Source organism: Melanotaenia boesemani, chromosome 3, assembly GCF_017639745.1.
Source record: "Melanotaenia boesemani isolate fMelBoe1 chromosome 3, fMelBoe1.pri, whole genome shotgun sequence".
Classification (NCBI taxonomy): Eukaryota; Metazoa; Chordata; class Actinopteri; order Atheriniformes; family Melanotaeniidae; genus Melanotaenia; species Melanotaenia boesemani.
In genome coordinates, this window is record NC_055684.1 from 26058630 (window position 1) to 26079445 (window position 20816).

At 37.8% G+C, this 20816-nt stretch overlaps 3 protein-coding genes and 1 long non-coding RNA gene across 6 annotated transcripts; 2 read left to right on the forward strand and 2 right to left on the reverse strand.

Annotated features, from left to right (window-relative positions):
- Positions 1-479: 479 nt before the first annotated feature.
- On the reverse strand, positions 480-3984 carry glyctk (glycerate kinase). 2 transcript variants are annotated; one of them, XM_041979509.1, is made up of 5 exons: positions 3716-3984; positions 1974-2360; positions 1750-1901; positions 1500-1675; positions 480-1407 (listed from the first exon to the last, which is right to left on the reverse strand). In XM_041979509.1, the coding sequence occupies exons 2-5, from the start codon at positions 2327-2329 to the stop codon at positions 517-519; spliced, it is 1575 nt and encodes a 524-aa protein (XP_041835443.1). In that variant the 5' UTR covers positions 2330-2360; positions 3716-3984; the 3' UTR covers positions 480-516. The 2 variants fall into 2 exon arrangements, with proteins under 2 accessions (XP_041835443.1, XP_041835442.1); XM_041979508.1 differs by lacking the exon at positions 3716-3984 and adding an exon at positions 2849-3695.
- A 95-nt stretch (positions 3985-4079) lies between these two features.
- wdr82 (WD repeat domain 82) lies at positions 4080-7795 on the forward strand. The gene is made up of 9 exons (XM_041979513.1): positions 4080-4466; positions 5122-5219; positions 5665-5731; positions 5826-5925; positions 6107-6223; positions 6337-6492; positions 6662-6731; positions 7330-7472; positions 7568-7795. The coding sequence occupies exons 1-9, from the start codon at positions 4306-4308 to the stop codon at positions 7595-7597; spliced, it is 942 nt and encodes a 313-aa protein (XP_041835447.1). The 5' UTR covers positions 4080-4305; the 3' UTR covers positions 7598-7795.
- Positions 7796-8370: 575 nt separating this feature from the next.
- LOC121636216 lies at positions 8371-8918 on the reverse strand. The gene is made up of 3 exons (XR_006009689.1): positions 8842-8918; positions 8683-8745; positions 8371-8584 (listed from the first exon to the last, which is right to left on the reverse strand). It is a non-coding gene; the product is annotated as an uncharacterized LOC121636216 (long non-coding RNA).
- On the forward strand, positions 8578-17687 carry LOC121636213 (twinfilin-2). 2 transcript variants are annotated; one of them, XM_041979510.1, is made up of 9 exons: positions 8578-8996; positions 11453-11631; positions 14831-14926; positions 15039-15143; positions 15291-15305; positions 15522-15647; positions 15937-16087; positions 16826-16947; positions 17453-17687. In XM_041979510.1, exons 1-9 carry the CDS (start codon positions 8900-8902, stop codon positions 17618-17620), a joined length of 1059 nt encoding a protein of 352 aa, XP_041835444.1. In that variant the 5' UTR covers positions 8578-8899; the 3' UTR covers positions 17621-17687. The 2 variants fall into 2 exon arrangements, with proteins under 2 accessions (XP_041835444.1, XP_041835446.1); XM_041979512.1 differs by having other exon boundaries at positions 8932-8996; positions 11458-11631.
- Positions 17688-20816: the final 3129 nt, after the last annotated feature.

Consider the following 20816-nt stretch of genomic DNA (forward strand, 5'->3'; position numbering starts at 1 on the left):
AAAATGATTAAACATGACAAGGTCAAAAGTAGGATTTGATGCTTTTTATGTTCATCTACATGTTGAGTTATTAAAGTAATATGATACATATGTTAATGTTACAATAGCAAAGACAATACATGACCATGTATCAGGGTGCAAGATTTTTTAAATGGACTGACTGAAATTTAATATAAAATTTTTATTTAAAATACTTCTGTCAGGAGTCCTTTTTCTCAAAGTAGTGTTGTATAAAAACATGTTAGCAGTGATTTATGATAAAAAAAATATTACCAAGTCAGCTATTTACTGTTTATTTTCTCTACTAAAAACACAACTGCAGAAATCCTTTTAATGTGATTTATTTATATATTTTACTTTATTTTAAACTGTATACTATTGTAGTTGTCAGAACCTAATTTTGCAATACTGAAACTTGCTTTAATTGACAAGTAAGGGTCAGTGAGGAAACAAAAAAAAAAAGTACTATAATCCAAAGTGAGATCCACGGGTTATTTTATTTGTTGTGCTTTGGAATTATCTTATTTCTATGGGAATTGCTGGAATAAGTAGCACATGTACATCCATGACATTTGTGCAGGTCAGGCCTGGTGTAAGTAAACGCTGTCTAGCGGAGAGACGAGAAAAAAATGTATAAGAATCATTATTGATAAGGAAGTTATCAATATCCAGCCCTTGTGCTTTGGCTTCATCATATAACCCCGCATCAGTGATGGCCCCTGCTGCTTCAGTGGGCCCATCCTGTCCATCAGTGCCACCACTCAGGAACACAGGACCATGCGGTGGGAGCTTCAGGCCTCTCAGTTCCACACCTACTCGCAAAGCCAGCTCTTGATTTCGACCACCTCGACCTTTGCCTGTCAGCTCCACAGTAGGCTCTCCTCCCGCCAGCAGACATGTGGCACCCCATCCTTCTGTACGTCCTTCATCTAGTACCTGCATGGTGCGGCACAGGTCCCAGCTCTCCACGCCTACTTCTGGTCCAAGCCTCAGCACCTCCGCAGCAATCTCAGGAGGAGGTTCCTCTCGAGAACAGGCAAAGCGAGCTAACAGGCCATAAAGTCTGGAGACAGACCTCACATTACCACACACTCCTGGTGAAAGCACAACAGGGCGGAAACCTAACTCTCGAGCACGACGACCTGCACACTGAAGAGCAACACTATTAGAGCCAATCACAACATTAAGAACATGTCCTGATGTATCAGATTCATCCTTATTGTCTTTCCATCTAGGACTTTGTCTAGAAAGGACATCATTTACTGAAGCTGGCAGGGAATTTAGCATCTTGTAACGTTCAAGGATGGACAAAATTTCCTCAGGCCACACCTCACTCCTCACTGTGGGGCCACTAGCTATCAAGTCAAGTGGATCCCCAATCACATCAGACAGTATTAGTGCAACCACCTGTGAAGAAGTGATTAGAGGAGTGGTGTTAAGACATGATCTCCCTTCATAAAATAAATGTTAAAAAAAAAAAAAACCTTAAGGACTGTTACCTGTGCAGGGTGAGCATGATGTGCAAGTCCTCCACCCTTCAACAAAGAGAGGGCTCGACGTACAGTGTTCAGTTCTTGAATTGTGGAACCAGCAGCTGCAAGTTTGCGGGTAACCTCTAGTTTTTCTTGCAGTGAGATGGGTGGGATTGGTGAAGGTAAAAGAGCAGAGCCTCCACCTAGATGGAGATTAAACATCCAGTCAGAATTTATATCTTAAGATTGTTAGAAGCAACGTGAAAAGTGCTGTTACCTGAAATAAGCACCAGTAACAAGTCTTTTTCTGTCAGTTCACTGGCTAACTGCTTGATCCTCTCAGCTGCCCTCTGGGCATCCTCATCAGGTAAGTTGTGTTTTGCTCCTTCCATTACTTTGATTTGACTGTTTTCTTTTAGTAGCAGATTGCTGTGATGGAAGTGAGGAAATAATTTAGATTTAATAATATTTTCTGCATAATAATTCAAGACAGTTCCTTACCCTTTTCCATGCTGCTGTAATGTCTGCTGAATCCCATGTGGCACACTTATGACTCCTTTTACTAAATGATCGCCCATAATCCTCTCTACCTCAGCAGCCATTCCTAGAACAGCTTTCCCAAAACCCACCAAGTGCACATTGTGTTTGAGAGTGAACTTGTGACCATCAATAATGACTGAGTCCTCCTTGCGTTCTATACTCTGTCGAACTACGGTGTCTGGGTGCACAGCTTGCACTGCAGCTGCAAAGACTTCCCGTGACCGTGAGGCCATTGACATTTTGCACAACGCTGGTTTTTGTCTGCTCACGACAGCAAGAAAAGGTTGGGGCTGGAGCAGGGAAAGGATACGGGCCATTGACAGTTCAGTGGGCCTGAGTAAAAACCTCCTGAGGGAATAAATAAATAAATATTAAGAACCGAGAAACATGATAACCACACATACAGAACACCAATTCTATGAAAATAAATAAATGTATATGTTAGATATTTTCTACAGTTGAGTAACCTTTATGTCATAAGTAGTTAAGTAATTACACAATTATCTAAGTTTTACACATTCATGAAATTATTCATTATTATACTCATGAACCAAAGCAAGGTTAGTTGCTGGCAAATAGAAATTTGTCTATACACTTTCATAAAGTGTGTAAGCAAATGTCCCCTTATGAGTGTTGTTCAGTTACTACACTGATTAGAGGTTCAGTTGATGTCTTTGGTTTGTGGTGAAATCTGTGTGGCTTCTGTATGTACCTCTACCCACATGGGCAAATATTTTCTTTACACATTACCGGTTAGTTAACTTTTGGAGACTTAACATAATAAACAGGCACACAGTTAGTTTATATGTGTTTAAATCAGCCAAACCCATACTTACATGCTTGCCCGTATTGTCTTAAGTCGGCTAACGTGTTTCCCTTTAAAACTCTTCTTTCTGCTCCCTACCTGGGAAACTTGTCCAAAGGGCTTAAAGCCTGCAGATTCCAGTGGAAGCCTGTTGTGTGTGTTCCAGCTCAGCATTGAAAGAAAAATCTGACCAGACAGACTGCAGTTGTTTACACTGGGCTTAATAATTAATTTGAAGGGATGACAGGTCATGTAGAAGTGCTGTTCACCAAACTGTGCAGTTGCCCATTTCCTTTTACCTGCACTCTGTGTGAAACTGCATAACTAAAATAAATAATAAATTAGACAGCTTATCATTTAGAGCAGCTAACCGACTATTTAAGGGGATAAAAAAAACTATTTCAAATTTTTGATTTATGTATGCTTTAATATTTGTGTGTTCAACTTGGTTGTGTGTGATCATTATGAACAATACAGCAAATCACTGAGGTCTTCTATAATTGTATGCACACGCCCGTGTATTCCTTTTTGCATAAATGAGATTAAGCATGCTAATTATTTAGGCATTTTGTAAATTAGTTTACACTAAGAGCAAAAGTTTGCCCCATTGCTTCTTTACTCATTCTCTGTAACATTTTAAATGGTCTATTCTACAACAGAGTTACACATACCCACAGCGAATTTTATATGAATAACTACAATGAAATTATGCTGTGTTATAATCTTATTCACAAGATTTATTCTGTGCCTTTTATTAGGACATCAACTAAAGTTGCATAGCAATCCTTTTTTGACACAACTGATGTCACGATTCAGGTGGCTGAATTAAACTTCACCGATCATTTTTAAACACACGTTTGCACTTTTAACAAACAAAACAACAGAATTTAGCTCATACCTTAGACTTTCGTCTCTGTGGGGTCAAAAGTCATACTGGAACTTTCCTACTCACTCGTTTATTTTGCTGCGAGAGCAAAATGTTGCAAAACCTAGCGCTCTGACAACGAAACGTGACAGAAAATGCTGATGGTGTAGTGGACCTGAAAAATGAAGCTGCTTTTGTAATTTTTTTTAGAAGGAGTTTATAAAAACAAAAGAGAAACCAAACACAAAAATAATAAATAGATAAAGAATATGATGTCGCAGCAACGTTACTTTATTCTTGACGACTATGTTGATGTTTGTAATGCCACCCAACTCTCGCGATCAGTCTGATAAATCACGTAGTTTGCGTGCCTTGCGCGTGTCAGGTGTTCTTAAGCGCGTCACCGACGTGGCAAAGGCGGTGCTTTTCCCTCCTTCCTTACTATCGTGGAGTAAAAGTACTATCGACGGGATTTCTTCGCAGTTTTTGAATTATTGTCTGTATTCTAATCATTTTTTGCACCACTTTGACTCATATATTTGGACAAATTGGTACAAGTGACATCTGTACTTTGATTTAAGACAACGAGGGCCTTTTCCCCCTCAGACACAGACAGGGCCAATATGAAGCTAACGGACAATGTGCTACGGAGCTTCAGGGTTGCTAAGGTTTTTCGAGAGAACTCAGACAAAATTAATTGCTTCGATTTCAGTTCAAATGGAGAAACTATTATCTCCAGCAGCGACGACGACTCGCTAGTGTTGTACGACTGCCAAGAGGGAAAGTAAGAGCATTTTCTGCTAATGTTTTTTATTTATATATATATTTTTAAGTTAGCTACATGCTATGCTAGCGAGGCCCACTGCACTGCGTAGTGTTATACAAAATGTAGATTATATCCGTACATGTCCTCTAAAAACAACCCGTTACCTGGTTACCAGCGCCTATTAAAACACGTTGTGTTTGGCACATAAATATGGCCAACAACAGAAAGGCATTTAATTCAGTGTTGTGTCCAAGTGTTTTCTGGCTTGTCACCGCGATTTACTTAACTGTGACACCTGCGACAATTTTGCCTTGGATGAGTGGCACAAGTCCACTGATTTTATATTCAACAGACATTTCAGTGAACAAATATTACCATTTAAATTTACTTCCAAAGTTAAGATATCTGTATAAAGTTGTTCTGGTTTCAAATGAAGGAGCACCCAATGGCTTGATTTATTTGAGTTTCCAGCAAAGACAGCAGATATGTTACTGTGACTGCTCTAAAATAAATGGTGTGATAAGAATATGTATTTGGCTAAATGGCAAGTTGTGATTTTTTTTTTTTTTTTTTTTTTTTTTTTTTTTTTAATGAACTGATTTAATATTTTCTACTTGAAATGTCTATTTGTTGCACTAATGTTTTGTTTTTCCACAATCTTAATTGATGGCAGACCAAAGAGGACTCTTTACAGTAAAAAGTATGGGGTGGATCTGATCAGATATACGCACGCTGCAAACACTGTGGTCTACAGTTCCAACAAAATTGATGGTGAGTACCTAATGGATTTTTGTATGATTAAGAGAAATAAAGGTGATTATAGAAAATGAGACTTTATTGTGTCTTACTGTATCTTTTTTCCAGCATCATGTGACGTTGTAGTTGCATTTGGTTGACTGTAGAGACTTTAATCTGATGTGGAGACCAATGATCTACACATGAAATGGCTTCTGCATCACACTGCTCACTGTGGTCTGAGGTAGTTGTTTGTACAGTTTGAGGGTCTGTGATTCTGCCCCATACAGGAGCTAACTGTACAAGTGACTGCCTTGCCCACGGTTGAGTGTTGTCATCGTACCTTCCTGTAAACAGTTTTACACGTTTTATGTTTTGTTTTCCTGCACTTCTTTCTTTGCCTTCCTGTTATTTGGTAATGTAATGTGTGACACATTGTGGTTCTCCCCAGTTTAATAGTATTACTTGTTTTTTTTTGAAGATACCATCCGGTATTTGTCCCTTCACGACAATAAATACATTCGGTACTTCCCTGGACACAACAAAAGGTAATGGTTAAATTTATGCTTGTATAACTATGCTTATTGTTTGACACACGTTTGAAGTTGCTGTGTTTTCATAATCTCTGTTTATTGCAAACAGGGTGACATCACTTTCCATGTCTCCTGTGGATGACACATTTATTTCTGGTTCATTAGATAAAACCATCAGATTGTGGGATCTACGATCACCTAACTGTCAGGTAAATGTCTCATTTTCTACTTTTTGTAAGAAATGGCATGTCAAGTCTTGTTGTACTTTTTTTTTTTTTTTTTTTTTTTACTGTGGTTTGAGGAGCTTTCTTCGATATTGTTCTTGTACATAAGGTGTACTTTGATATTGGAAGAAAACTGATGCCAACTCTTTCTAAATGTGCATTGAAGGGCTTGATGCACCTGCAGGGGAAGCCAGTGTGCTCTTTTGATCCAGAGGGTCTCATTTTTGCTGCCGGAATAAATTCAGAGATGGTTAAACTCTATGATCTGAGATCATTTGATAAGGTACAGTAAAATGTGTTTTGTATAAAGGAGGTGGAATAGTGGGCATATTCATATTAATGCAAAGGACGTTTTTATATCTAAAGTAAAATATTCATGATCCTTCTCTTTCACAGGGTCCCTTTGCAACCTTTAAGCTTCAGTATGATCGCACATGTGAGTGGACAGGACTCAAATTTAGCAATGATGGAAAACTTATTCTTCTTTCCACTAATGGAGGAGCTCTTCGCATCTTGGATGCATTTAAGGGTGTTGTGCTACATTCCTTTGGGGTAAGAGACAAATAACCACCTTGCACAGAGTAGATTTCCTGTGTGGATGATCCAGTCCCTGAAAATGGCAATACTAATTAAAACAAATGATTGATTTTCATTTTGTACTGCACAATATTACAGATTTTAATTGAGCTGTTCTCTGCTTGTGTTGTTCATGTATCCACAGGGCTACAATAATGGTAAATGTGTAACATTAGAGGCCTCTTTCACTCCAGATTCTCAGTTTGTGATGATTGGTAAGTCAAGATTTCTATTTGTCTCATTGTGTGGTGTTAGAAATAAATGATTTCATGCGTCAGACCTGGTGACCCAGTTTCTGGTGTTGCTTTAACAACATATGAAAACAGCACTGGAACAACAACTGGAAATATAATTTGATGCTGTTACAGGCATCATTTTGGATTCTGCAAATGCAATATGAATTTGTGATATTTTTCTTTTACACTTCAGTTAAACAACTACCATAATGCTTTTAGCTAGTCCTGCTTAGTATTCCTCTTTTAAGGCTTATAACTGCTTTATAATGAAGCTACTTTAAAAAAGATGAACAGCACGCTGATAGAATTAACTGGTGCTGTACTGTTATACGGCAGACTTCGAAAGCTGCAGGTAAGTGGAAATGGACATGCATTTTGAAACCGTTAAATTCTTGTGTTGTGACATTGGAAATATTTAGTATATGAAGACAAAATATTCTGCATCTGCTGTTAACAGAAGGCTGCCAAGCTTAGCTGAAAAGCCTGTCATTTGACAAAAGAAGCCATTAAAAAAACACTTTGTGGCTATTTTGTCGTAAAAGTGCCTACGTTAAATGAAAAGTATGATGTGTTCCAGGCTCTGAAGATGGGAAGATCCATGTATGGAATGCAGAGAGCGGCATGAAGGTGGCGTTATTAGATGGGAAGCACACAGGCCCAATTACCTGTCTTCAGTTCAACCCCAAGTTCATGACGTTTGCCAGTGCCTGCTCTAACATGGTGAGAAGGGGACGACTGAGATAACAGATTTACTTACCAAAACACAAGCTTGTTATTGTTGAAACGTGACAAAGACTTTGTGTTTTATCTCTCAGGCATTCTGGCTCCCTACCATCGATGACTGACTGTGAAGTGTGTCTGTGGTCAGTGCAGATGGAGCTGGGGACCACCAGGGGTCAGCACAGTCAGATGAGTTTATGGGTTTCACAGGCTGAGTGGAGGATCACGTTGAAATTGTAAATAAGTTTGCAGTTATGGATCAGTTGTCTATTGTCTTTTTTTATATTTCTATTTAACATTAAATTGATTTCTTTGTAAGAAAATGGTCTGGACTTTATCCTTGTACTAATTGTGGGTTTGTGCAAATTATTCAAGATGGATTTCTTGTTTGTTTTTATTTTGTTTTTTTTTTTTTTGTTTTTGTTTTTTTATTACAGGATAAATTTGTCTGCAATTGACTTTTAATAACTATATTTGGTGCAAATGTTTGCTGTGTTTCTAGGTTTGTTTTGTTTTATTTTAGGACAGGCTTGATTTAGTGATGTTGACTATTGGGGTCATATTCTTATTAAGACGGGTTATTTTTATCCCATGTTAGTTTTGAAATTTCCCTCTGAGATTAGGAAATCGCTTTTGGGTCCAGGTGTTTTATGTCAAAAACATCTTACACAATCTGAAAATGGGTAAAGTTCAGAGCTGATTAAGTTTGGTTAGTTTCCAGTATTATATATATATATATATATATATATATATATATATAAAATCTGATTTAGATTATTTGAAATAAGCTGGCAGCTGGCTTTTTCCCGATATCTCAAATTAATGTGGATTGTAAATCATAAACTACTTGACTGATCAAAACATTAAAATTCACGTGCATTTTATTTCTATACTGCAGATCTGTGCAGACAAGTAACATCCTACTAATAATAAGCCTGCAGCAGTTTATTAGATTTTTTTTTTCTCTTTTATTCTCGTTTTTTTACTTGTATCTCCTTAACAAGTTATATTTGGTAAAAGAGGTTTGCAGGTCATGCTCTCCTCCACTGGTGTCCCCGCTGTGTTGTGGGCTCTTCACAGGACGGTGCTCTGGCCTGGACAGTCACAGGGAGCTAAATTTGGTAGAGAAGTGATCAGGTTCCCTCTGTGTGCACATGATACTGCCCCAGTTACTTGACCAATGTCCCTTCTCGCGCTGTCACACACTCACCAAGTCCAGACACACTCAGCGATCCTCCTCTTCAGCAGTCAGCACAGCGCTCACCGTCCTCACCTGAAGTGAAGAACACTTTTAGATTATATCTTAGTGTCTCTTGACTGGACTGAATATTTAAGATCTTTGGAGAACCAGTGCTCCCCACTGCTTCACCTTTGTCTGTTGACACCCTTGCTGAAGCCCATCGGCGGGAGGAAGACGTTGACCCGCCATGTTTCTCGCACTAGTGGTGACGCCAGAGCTGAGGCAGTTCCTGGCCAGAGCAAGAGGTGGAGCAGTGCGCCTCATCAAGGTGTGCATCCAAAATGGTGAGTGACCAAGGATAGTGGACATTAGAGTGTTTAGAAATCTCAAGTTCGTCTTTAGTTGGTGGATTTTAGGTGTAAATGTGGTACAGTTACAATCTGAGGAAAAGATGTGTTCAGAGTCTGCTGGGATACTACCAAGTTTGTTTTATTACAAAGTGATTCAGTTGCCTGTTTATGTTTTTTTTTTAAAGGGCCTCAAGTCTTCAAATATCTGGTTTTGGATGAACAAAATTCCAAAATCTTATCTGGTTTACAATAAAAGTGAAAACAACGGATTTCCATCCAGAAAATAAAATGTCAGGCAATACATTAATAAACTAATTGTTACTAAACTAAATCAACTTATATTCAGTTACGCTCACAACAAATACTGATGTTAGGTCATGTTTTTATTGAAGCTGGAAGGATTGACAGACCTATGAACTGAAGTGCTTTCGGATGTGTAGTTATCGTTGGACCTGAATTTTACAAAGGTCCAGAGGAGCAGATGTTCTGTCCTGACTGAAATATAACAACACACAGGATGCCTTGTCTACAGCTCAACTTCCCACTTCCTTTGTGCTAAAGTGATTTAGGTTGATTTAGGTGTTATCAGGAGTGACAAGAAGAAGAAGCTTTAAATTGCTTCAGATTGTCTAACGTGGGAAAGAAGACTGTAACAGCTGGCAATGTGAGAGCAGGTCACCCGTCTGTCGGCTGAGTGGGTTGTGAAAAAGACTGTGTGGCAATAGCTCTCTAGGTAACTGATTATGGAAATGGACTGAAATGTTCATGAGGTGTTTACATCTTTGGTGTCTGACCAGCAACATGGTGTAATATGATTCATGGCACATGCATCCTGGGACTTTTTTGGGGCCTATCTTTGTGAACTGCAGCTATCACATTAAAAATTTGGGACATAGACAGACAGTCCCAGGGTATAAATTTGGTTTTAACTTTACCAGGAGTTTTTTTCTTTCGTGATCATGTAGAGTTGTGTATTTGTGTAACGTAACGAAGAAAACAAATGAGTTTAGCCAAGTTCCTGCTGCTTCCTTCTTCCAGTCAGCTTACTAAGGATACTAAACTTAAAGGTTTCCTAAATAAATAAATAAACAAAATAAGGGCTCATTCCTTGTATTTATTCTTAAGGACATATGTTCCCCTAAATATGAAGATGAGGCAGATGGATGATACTTAAGGGGCACAGGAGTATGTTGAATTATTGCTGGAGCAGCTCACCAAGACTGGCATCCACACCCGAATCTACACTCCATGCACTGTGATCTCTGCAGCCATCATTTGGCTATATTAACTGACACGTGACTTGACATGGCTGCAGACTGTTTGCTCTAATGTCAAAAGGGAAACAAGATCATTAAAGCTGATTTCATCACCGCCACACCGGTAGATCACTTTAGCTGCACTCAGCTGACTCACCCCTGGTAGATCATATCTTCTGATTTCACAATTTTGTTTTTAACTCAAAGAAGAAAATGCACAGCACAAAGTGGATGATTAACTTACAGTTTAATACTAATGTAAACCTATAAAGACGAGAGAGAATGGCTAATGGAAAGTATGTGCATGCAGGGCTGGAATGTGTTTCAGCTCAGAATAGTAACATGCCCCGAGAGACGGTTGGGAAAAACCCCTGCACCCCACAAGGACATCAGACTTTAGGTTTATGTGTGTTTTCTTTGGGTCTCAATAGTGCCTGCCCATCCGCCGACAGATTTAATCCAGTTCAGATAATGATATTGTTCCATTTTTAACTCATAGGTTAGCTGTTTTTCTCTTTCATTACAGCAGCGAGATTGACAGATGTATTTTACTCAAATGATTTTATGTAGGAAGAGTTTTACGATGAATACATGAATAATCAAGTTTTATTGTATATGAAGATTGGCTGATTTTTTTTTGTCACATTTTTTAAATGCAATTTTTATTTCTTTGGCAAATCGTATTACCACTGAATGTAAAAACAACTTTAAAGTGTCCAAAATATTGGAGAACATCATTTTAAGAAAGAATGTTTTGTTGTACAAAAGAGTCTGAAGATCAGTGTGTTTTCTTTTAATCGGTTAATTTGTTAAATAAAATAATTTAATTCAAGGTCACTTGTTTGTCCTCAATCTGGGACTTTAAAAAAATTATTATTTGCTGTGTTTTGCTGCTTTCTGCTGCACTGGTTTGGTGCATTTTAATGTTTGTGTTTTCCTGCCATGCTAAATTGTTTCTGGAATTTCATAAAAACCAAAGTAAATTTCATTCAATCTAAAGGAAACTGAATAAAAAACAAGGACAACAGTAACCTGAATTTTTTTTTTTAAATCAGATTTCATCTATCCTCCTCTCTGTCATTATTGCCAGATCATGAGCACAGACCACAGTATTATGTGTGTGAATGATGTGCATAAATGGCATGCTATATATACTGAGCTGAGGTATGTGATGAGTACTGGTCTAATTTTCAGAGCAGCTGGTGCTGGGGGCCCACAGAGAGCCGCATCACAACTGGGACCAGGATTATGATCACTTCCTGCTTCCTCTGCTGGACGACCAGGAGCCCTGCTACGTTCTCTACCGTCTTGACTCCCAGAATGCCCTGGGCTATGAGTGGCTCTTCCTCTCATGGTCTCCTGACCAATCTCCAGTAAGATGCATTACGTATTCATAATCCTACTCCACATATCAAAGATGCACACTGGTGCTGGATGGTGCATGTAACAAATTAATACATTTTCAAGAAATTCAAAGTGTGTTACTCCTGAGCCTTGTGTTTCTAATAAAATCAAAGCAAAGGGTAAAGTATCCAAACTTATAGTCCATGTAATTATTTGATAGTACAAAATAAATTCCAGCACATTGTCATGTGCATTTGGGATTTCAGACATTCAGTGAGGGTATATGTATTAAAACCACAGACAGATCCAAGGTTAAAGCCAGAGGGTCACTGACCCTTGCTAAAATGACTAACAATGACTAAAAGTTACACACTGTAGCACCTTTTCCACCTACAGTCATATTGGGTTTGTACCTTGCAGCAAATATGACAATAATGAAAGAAAAGTTCCAACTTGGATGTTGATAAGCAGGTAATAAAAAGTAAAAAAAAAAAATGTTATTTTCAGTGAGACATTAATGCAGCAATCACTACTAGACTGAAAGCAGTATAATGGTGACTTCCATATGGAAAAAATTGGAACTGTCAAAGTGTCAGTTGGAAAAATTAAATTAAACCTTTCCCAAAGTCAGATTTCCAACTTAGAAAGTCAGATGAAAGTCACCTACCACAACTGTCAAATATATTTTGGCTGCCCTGAGCAAGCGAAAAAAAAAAAAAAAAAAAAAAAAAAGATTGCTACACTACTTCTGTCAGTTTGAGTCTTATTTAAGCAAACACACAGTACTGTCCAATGAATCTGCAAAACACAAATGAATGTGTTGTTACCAGCATGTGCTGCTAAAAATAGCTAGCTTGGTCAGTAAACACAAAAGGAAACATGTCCTACTGGTTTTCTGACTTACAACTGGAACACAGTCAACATCACAACAACGTGTGAAGTCATTCTGACTTGTGATGCACATAGTGCAGCGTAGGCTGCAGGGAGAAGTTTCATGGTTTGCATGGTCTCTCAACATGTACTTGGCCCTTGTATTTTTAAACATGAGCCCAAAATGCCTCCTGAGTTGGAAAAGTACAAGATCCACTACTGGTACACTGGTACAAACAGCATCAGTACCATATATGCAGGCCTTCTATGGAAATCAAAATACTCGTGTTAAATAACGTAAAAATATATTTACATTGTGTCATTTAGCAGATAATTTTATCCTAAACAACTTCCAAAAAAGGAGATAGTATTTACATTTAGAGCTAAATCAATTTATTTAAATGAGTATAAATAGAATAGGTAGAGAAGTGTAGCATGGGGGTTATTGGGGTATTAGATGTGTTCTTTAAAAATCTTTAAAAGATTCTTGAAGGTAAAGCGGGACTTCCTGCTCTAATAGTATGTCCTATTTTGTCCCACATTCATGGGACCACCAATGAAAAAAGTCTGGATTGAGACTGTCTTGTTGCACGAGATGCAACAAAATTCCTGACATACACAGCAGTTGAAAATGAGCATAAGTCTGTACAAATGATTTAAGATGGTTAGACCTCATTAACAAGAGTGACTTAAATATTATTCCAGCAGCCACAGGTAGTCAGAAGACTTCAGTATGACATGGAGTAGCATGTTCTTTTGGTTGGTCAAATGCTAGATGCACTGCAAACTGGAAGACCCGCAAGTTTACCATTACAATAGCTAAGGTAAGCAATAACCATGGCCAGTACCTAGAGCTGGACTGAAAAGTGGGAGTAGATCACAAAGCTACTGACCAAGAGACAGAAGCTGGTCATCAATCATGACACCCATTTTTCCTGCAACCTTTGTTAGAAAAATTGTTTCTATATGTGGATAAACAAGGTACAATAATTTTGTATTGATTATCACATTAGAAGAAAGCTTATATGAGAAAGCCATGTCTGTCTGGCTTCTTTATCAAGATGTACATATTTAAAACTACACGAGGATTGTAACACATGCTTTTTTGTCAGATATACGCAGTCTCACATATCTATGTAACATCACCAATCACCATGACGATGATGCCCAAGTAAACATATCTTTTTGTCTAAATGTAAAAAGAAAAAAAAAACTTTCCTTCATGCCTTCATATCAACTCGTTCTTACTTCCAACTTATCATGTACCAATTCCTCATCTGCAGCCCTTCATGCCAGTTATTAATGCATAAGCTACCAAAAAGACTTTCTTCCGTCCAAATATGCCTTAATGGAGCACCCATACTTATTTATGAAGAATATGTGGCCTCTAGTGGTCATGTGATGAACTGTACATAAAAGGTGAAGAAAAAAAAGGCATGAAAAGGTACAGTTGCTCTCTAAGACTGTATTTTAGCCCTAACAATTATTGTTTTTCAACCATAACCCAGTGGAGACATTGGCTAAGCCCAACCAAAAAGGACAAAGTTTCATCATAACAAAGCAACCAGCAAAATGCTGTCCATCAGAGTGACCATTGTAAAAGGAATAATATTTTAGTTTGGACTATTAACCTTTTCTAACCCTACTTGAGTAATGTTACTGCCTAAACACAACCAGGTCGTAACAGAATGGATTAATTAACGTCTTGTGCTATTCACTGAACTCAGAAATAATGTTGGTCTTCACCACAAATCATGATGATTTTGTGACCTTTTTTTTTGTGACCCTTTTGCAGGAAACACTGCTTTGATGAGGGGATGGTCATATGACTCTTATTTCCCTCCTGCTATTTAATTTACAGGATGAAATAATGAATTATATTTAGGACTATGAACAAGAGATCACCTGGTTTGTTAGGTGCAGGATGTTTTCTAACATGGTCACAGCTGGTGCATCAGTTATAGAAGCAGAACGGTACGTTGCATCGATACGAGGCCTCTAGTTCATTTGGAAGAGAGGCATCGGACAAGTTGGCACTGAGATGTTATTTGAGGCATAACCCCAGCCTCATGGCTGTTTTGCATATGTCAAACAAAAATTGAACACTTGTCTTGCTCTCTGTCACATTTGATCAGATTAACAATTTGTCTTTTGTGAAGGTGATGCCTAAAAAAACCCTTCTTTTCTTTTTCATAAAAGCCCCTAAATCTTTTAGCAGACCCTCCAACCAACATTTGTAAGCTTTAAATGATAATAAAATGAGAAATTTTCTGGAATCTTTAAATTTTACTTTTAAAACTTGTGTTTCCGTTTTCTTCAGGATGTTCACACACATATTTTCCTCTCTGATGGTTGCAGGTGAAACAGAAGATGTTGTACGCTGCCACCCGTGCCACAGTGAAGAAAGAATTTGGGGGTGGCCATGTGAAGTATGAGATGTTTGGCACAACAGAGGTCAAAAACATTTCTATTCACCATTCCTTTCAATGACAAAATGTCTAACTGGGTGTGATGACATGTTTTAGTGGCGCTTGTGAAAGACCTCTTGTTTTGCTTGCAACACTAGGAGGACATCTGTTTGCAGGGGTTCCAGCGTCATGTGTCGTCCTGCTCAGGTCCAGCCCCACTCACATTAGCTGAGCAGGAGCTCCAGAGGATCAAAATCACAGAGGTGAGAGGTCAGCATGCTGTGAGCAGTGGCGTCATCCTTGCACATAGCTTTGTATGAACTGGTTCTTTTTTTGCTGAGCTCTGCTTGTGTGACTCGTATATCTCGTATTACTTGGAAAGTAACTTTTTGTTATGCTTGCCTTTTTAGGGCCAGGTTAAACAGGTATGTTGACAAATGATTAATCATTTGTATATTTAATATTGTTTAATGTTGATTAGAGGGAGAATAAAGACAGAAAATCTACTGTGTTTAATTTTAAAAAAACATATTCCCATTAAAGTATAGAAAGTATAAACCCTTCTTATCCCATTTCTTTTTGGATTTTCCGTCAGAGGCTTGAAAAGGCAATCAAACATTTCTGTTTGCTGCCCCCTGCAGGTGAAAATGGAAATCAGCGTGGAGAGTAAGCACCAGACGCTTCAAGGCCTCGCGTTTCCCCTGCAGGACACAGCCAAAAGAGCCCTACAGCAACTTGCACAAAAACGCATCAACTATATACAACTGGTGAGCTGGAGGACTTGATATAAATTAAAGTTGCTCAAAAACATGATGGAGGCACTGATGTTCCAGTCTCAGGCTTCCAGATTCAGTAAAACCATCATAATAGAACTTATTCATTGTCATTATTTGAAGTTGTCTTACTTGATTTTATCTTCATATATTCTTGTAGGAAGCACTTTGCAACATTTGTTTAGAAAAGTGGTTTACCATTATTATTACCATATAAAATACAGTTTAGGCTCTTCAGGATTACTATTTTTGACTTTGATTTAGCATTTATTTTTGGTTTCAGAGGTTGGATGTGGAAAAGGAGACAATTGAGCTGGTCCATTCAAACCCAACAGAAACTCGAGATTTGCCCCGCAGGGTTCCAAAAGATACCCCTAGATACCACTTCTTTCTTTATAAGCACTCCCACGAAGGAGACTACCTGGAATCTGTTGGTAAGATACTGATCCTTGTACTGTCATAATCCTGTTTTTACATCCGTGCAAGGTCTACAGGTCTGCCTCTGCTCCTGGAAAACAGCAATTTGATAGGATCTCAGATCAACAATAACCATGTTTCCAAAAACATTGTTATGTTACGTAAACTGTTATAAAACACACACACACACTGCAATGATATGCTGATAAGTCAGATCCCATACTTAAATGGAAAAGGTGCAGCATGTGTTGAATCTTTTTGTTTTTTTTTTGCCCCAATAAGTCCTCATTTTAAACAGATGTGAGCAACATTTTATAAATGAAGACAGTTGCCTGTTAACTCCTATGTTGCATTTTGTCATCTGAGGACTGAGAAGATGTCTTGCTATAATTTTTAAATGAATAAGCTTACACGAGCGGTTCCTTGCTTTTTGCATAGTAAACTGCAGCAACCCCAAATATTATGCAATGGATTTGTAGCATCACAGAAAATATCTACTCTGCATACATGGACTGTAAGCAGTATTAATTTTCCTTTCTTTTTCCTTACTTCATTATAATTTGTAGGCAGAAGATTTGGAATTGGTTTTTAAAATCCTTTAATCATTTATTTAACTAACAATGATCTTGGTGCCTATCAATATACAGCACCAGTTAAAACACTTTTCAATCAAATCCAATGGAAATGTATGTCCAAACTTTTGACTGGTAGTGTATATATAAACAATAATTCTTGAAATGCTTCCCTATTTGCAGTGTTCATATACTCCATGCCAGGATACAGCTGCAGCATTAAGGAGCGAATGCTGTATTCCAGCTGCAAGAGTCGACTCCTGGAGGAAGTGGAGAAAGATTACCATTTGGAAATAGCTAAAAAGGTAACAGATGGGTAGATGGGGAGGATGCAATAGAATATTAGAAAACAGCGCCATTGAAGCACCCACTGAAAACACAGATTTTTTTTTTCCACATTGTGTGTATTTTGGAGGCTGAGTTTGAAAATCTAAAACTCTAAATATTCTCCCATGGCTACTTTCTAGATTAGCAGATATACAACTATGCAGTTTTCATTGTTTTTTTCCAACATTCATTAAATCTTGGCTGCCTGCAGAGGCTTTATGGGAAACAGAAACTAACTAATCTAGCAACAATTGAAACAGGAAAAATCTAGACGTGGGGGTTGCATTGATCTGACTTGAACTCGCTGCCACTAAAATCCTGCTGACAGTCTTAAGTTTTAACTTGTGCAACCACAAGCTGACTAATAAATGTCAGAGTTATTAACATCCAGCAGATTACTGGATTTCGGGGAATAGCCTGCATTATGAATGCCATGTTTTGTCCACCTGCATGATCTGTTTTATTTTTTGCATCTGTGTGTAGTTGGAGATCGATGATGGAGATGAACTGACAGAAGAATTTCTGTACGATGAGGTCCACCCCAAGCAGTATGCCCACAAACAGGCCTTTGCAAAGCCCCGGGGCCCTGCAGGAAAGAGAGGACATAAGCGTCTTATTAAGGGGACCGGAGAGGCCATCCAGGACAGCTAGAGGCAGATAACAAAAAAAAAAAAAAAAATCTCTTATGACAGTGCCTGCAGTTCATGGCTTTTCTCCTCATTTCATCACTCATAACTTGTTACGCCCAGAGGAATGAGCACAGTGGTGCCTTTCATCTGCACTGAAACACTTGTGGTATATAACAAATGCATTTTTGGTTGATGTGCAGATAAATGATCTTTAATCAGTCTGTCTTGGTCAGTTTCTTGTAATGATTCACTGACACATTAGAGAAGTTAATGTAGAAACATTTAGAAAAGGCTCAGACTGCAATGCACACCGATTAACACGTGATTGCTGCAAACGTATGTGTTCTTCTGTATTTTCTATCTGCAGTTTACAAAATGATACGCCAGCATTGCCATGTAAATGCACAGTGAAATGTTTCAGTCCAGCCTTGAGTACAAGTTTTGTATTACCAATGTTTGTAAGAAATAAACAACATGAAAAGAAATTCTCAAAACAATTTTGTTTATATGGTGTTATGTATTCTGAGTGGAAATGAGCAACATGTACAGCATAATGTAAAATTGTCTCAGTTACAAGACTGCTGTGATTCAGACAGAACCAGGAAAGCTGCTGTCACAGCTGCCTCAGCCGAACGGTCGTCTCATGTGGACACTGAAAATAAGCCTCCTCTCCTCTGTATTTCACATGCTTCAACAAAGCATACAGACTACAAACTTCAGGTCTTATTGTAGGCTGATTTTGTCTAAAAATACAACCTGAATATATTCAGTTTTTTCATAAAAGATGTTTAAAATATCAGGTTACAATTTTCAAATCTTTTAAAGAACATTTTATTTTAAATAGCACAAAAACAAATCACTAAAAGTGCAATTTTTTTTAGTTTTTGTTTAAATGTTTTGTTCTGTTTTTATGCAACAAAAACAAAATATAGGGACTGTGGCAACAAATGACTGGAGCTGTTTTATAAAGCTAGTAACCAACTAATAAAGTTAATTTGCACCAGGTGGGCAACATGACTGAGTATAAAAACAGGATCTCTGAGTTTTTCAGAAATAAAGGCAGGGAGGGGCTCATACTGTGAATGACAAGGAGTTGCCCAAGATCTGCTGTGAATTATATAACAAGCAGATTCTAAGAATCAGGAGAAATCTGTGTGCAGAGACTGAGATGAAAACCAGTATTAAATCTATGTGAACTCCGGACCCCAGACAGAACTGCAGTTAAAAAACAACAACATGTATTTAAAGTGGAAATCACTGGAGGAACTACAGAGTAAAACCACTGTAAAAACTACCCTGAGCTCTGTAAAATCAAAATTCTTCTCCAGACTAAAGAGGATTTGGACTGTCCAACTTATTAGCACACATCTCCAAAAGCTGTGGTAGTGACAGCATGAAGGTAACTTACACATCTGTGAAAGCACCTTATATAATCAGCTATTTATTATTTTGGGAGCAATGTGTGTAGCATCAAGATTACATGTGGTTTTTAGGGAAAACTTTCCTTATTTCAGCAAGACAATGCAAACAGCATTCATCATGTATAACAGCTGAATAGCTCCTGACGACGGAGGCCACAAAATGCTGAGCAGCTAAAAATCCAGACAATGCAAAAACCTCACTGTCAAATTGTTTTGGTTTCTGCTGTTTTCAATAAAGGTTTTGATGATCAGCAAATCGTGGTCATCTTTTTTCTACACAGTTGATAACATCTAAGGCGGATGTTATTAGTTTTACAGGTATTTGGTCATAAAAAGTAAAATGCTGACCTGATATTGGTGCTTATGGGAAAGAAAGTAAGATATAAATTGGAAAAATTAAATCAAATTCAACGCCGTCTCTGAGGATGACACAAACGCAACCAAGAAAACAAATCTTGACAAAAAAATGTAAACTTTGTCGTGGCACTTAAAGACTAACAGACCAAATCTGTGGGTTGACCACTATTAAGCTACTATCCCACACACTGCTGCCACTGCATGCCTTTATTTTTCTTGCATGACCACAAACCTCAGCAAAAATCCCACAGAAACCATTTGTAAGTGAAATGAACCCATTAGTTTGCTGAAATCATCAACAAACACCTTTTCTACCAGATTTAAGATGTTGCAGTTCAGTCTAACCTGTCCTCAAGTTCTGTGGATGAACAAGATTTTCTCTCCTGACTTACAAAGGCTGAATTTTTGTTGCCAATCCTTGAGTTAATCCTTGATTACAACCCCCCTCCCCACCCTTTCCCCAATCTCCCCCGCCTCCGCTCACTCCCTCCCCAAAATAACAGCTATAAACTGTGTCCCAGATATCACCCAGTTCTTCGTAAGTTCTCGGTAGACTGTGTGTCTACAAGAATAGTTAGATATTGTAGTCATCAACAAGCAAAAGTGGCTTCGCTTGAATTGGTGATAACTTTGTAAAGACTAAAATATTAAATATTTTTACTAATATTTTGTCTAATAGGCAAATTTATTCCAACTTGAGCTTTGAATGATGTTTGCTGACAGACTTATGTTACACAGTATATCTCTCTTATACCCTTGCTTCCTCAGGGGTTGCCTTTTGCCAACGCACCATTGTTAATGAGAATTTGTTCTTACTGATTTGTCTGGTTATATAAAGTTTAAATAAACTCTAAGAATGAATAATTGGAATAAAATAGTAATTATACAGCATTTATTGCTGTGGAATTGGAAAAAAACTGAACGTGCTAAAACATCTGGGATAAGAAAACATAACATGTATCTTTAAATTTAATTTAATCAGAGGTTAATTACTTTTTTAAAAAAAAATAGATAACATTTTAACACAGAGACAATCCATCATCTAGCATCAAGTGATTTGCAGAAAAGTCTATCAAGAACTATGTAATCTTATTATCAAAACAAAAGAAAAATCAGTCATAACTGAGATAAAGTTAAATCTTCTTTAATTGCAGTGAATTAGAGGTTTATATAGAAAGCTTCCCTGTAACAGAAGAGATAATTATGTAGATTTCCACAAACTATGATGTGCTTTTATCTTTGTGAGCCAGAAAACATATTTGTTCAAGGCATCCAGCAGGGATGGATGAAGGCCACAAGACTTCTTGGAAAATAATCTCATTCCAGCATTCCTAGGAAGAGGTCGAATTTCCGCGATTTGGGATCAGCAGGCTTTTGTGATGATGGCTAGAATTGTGATGCAGCATGTTTTAGATACTGCATTGTTCCTAAAATATTAAA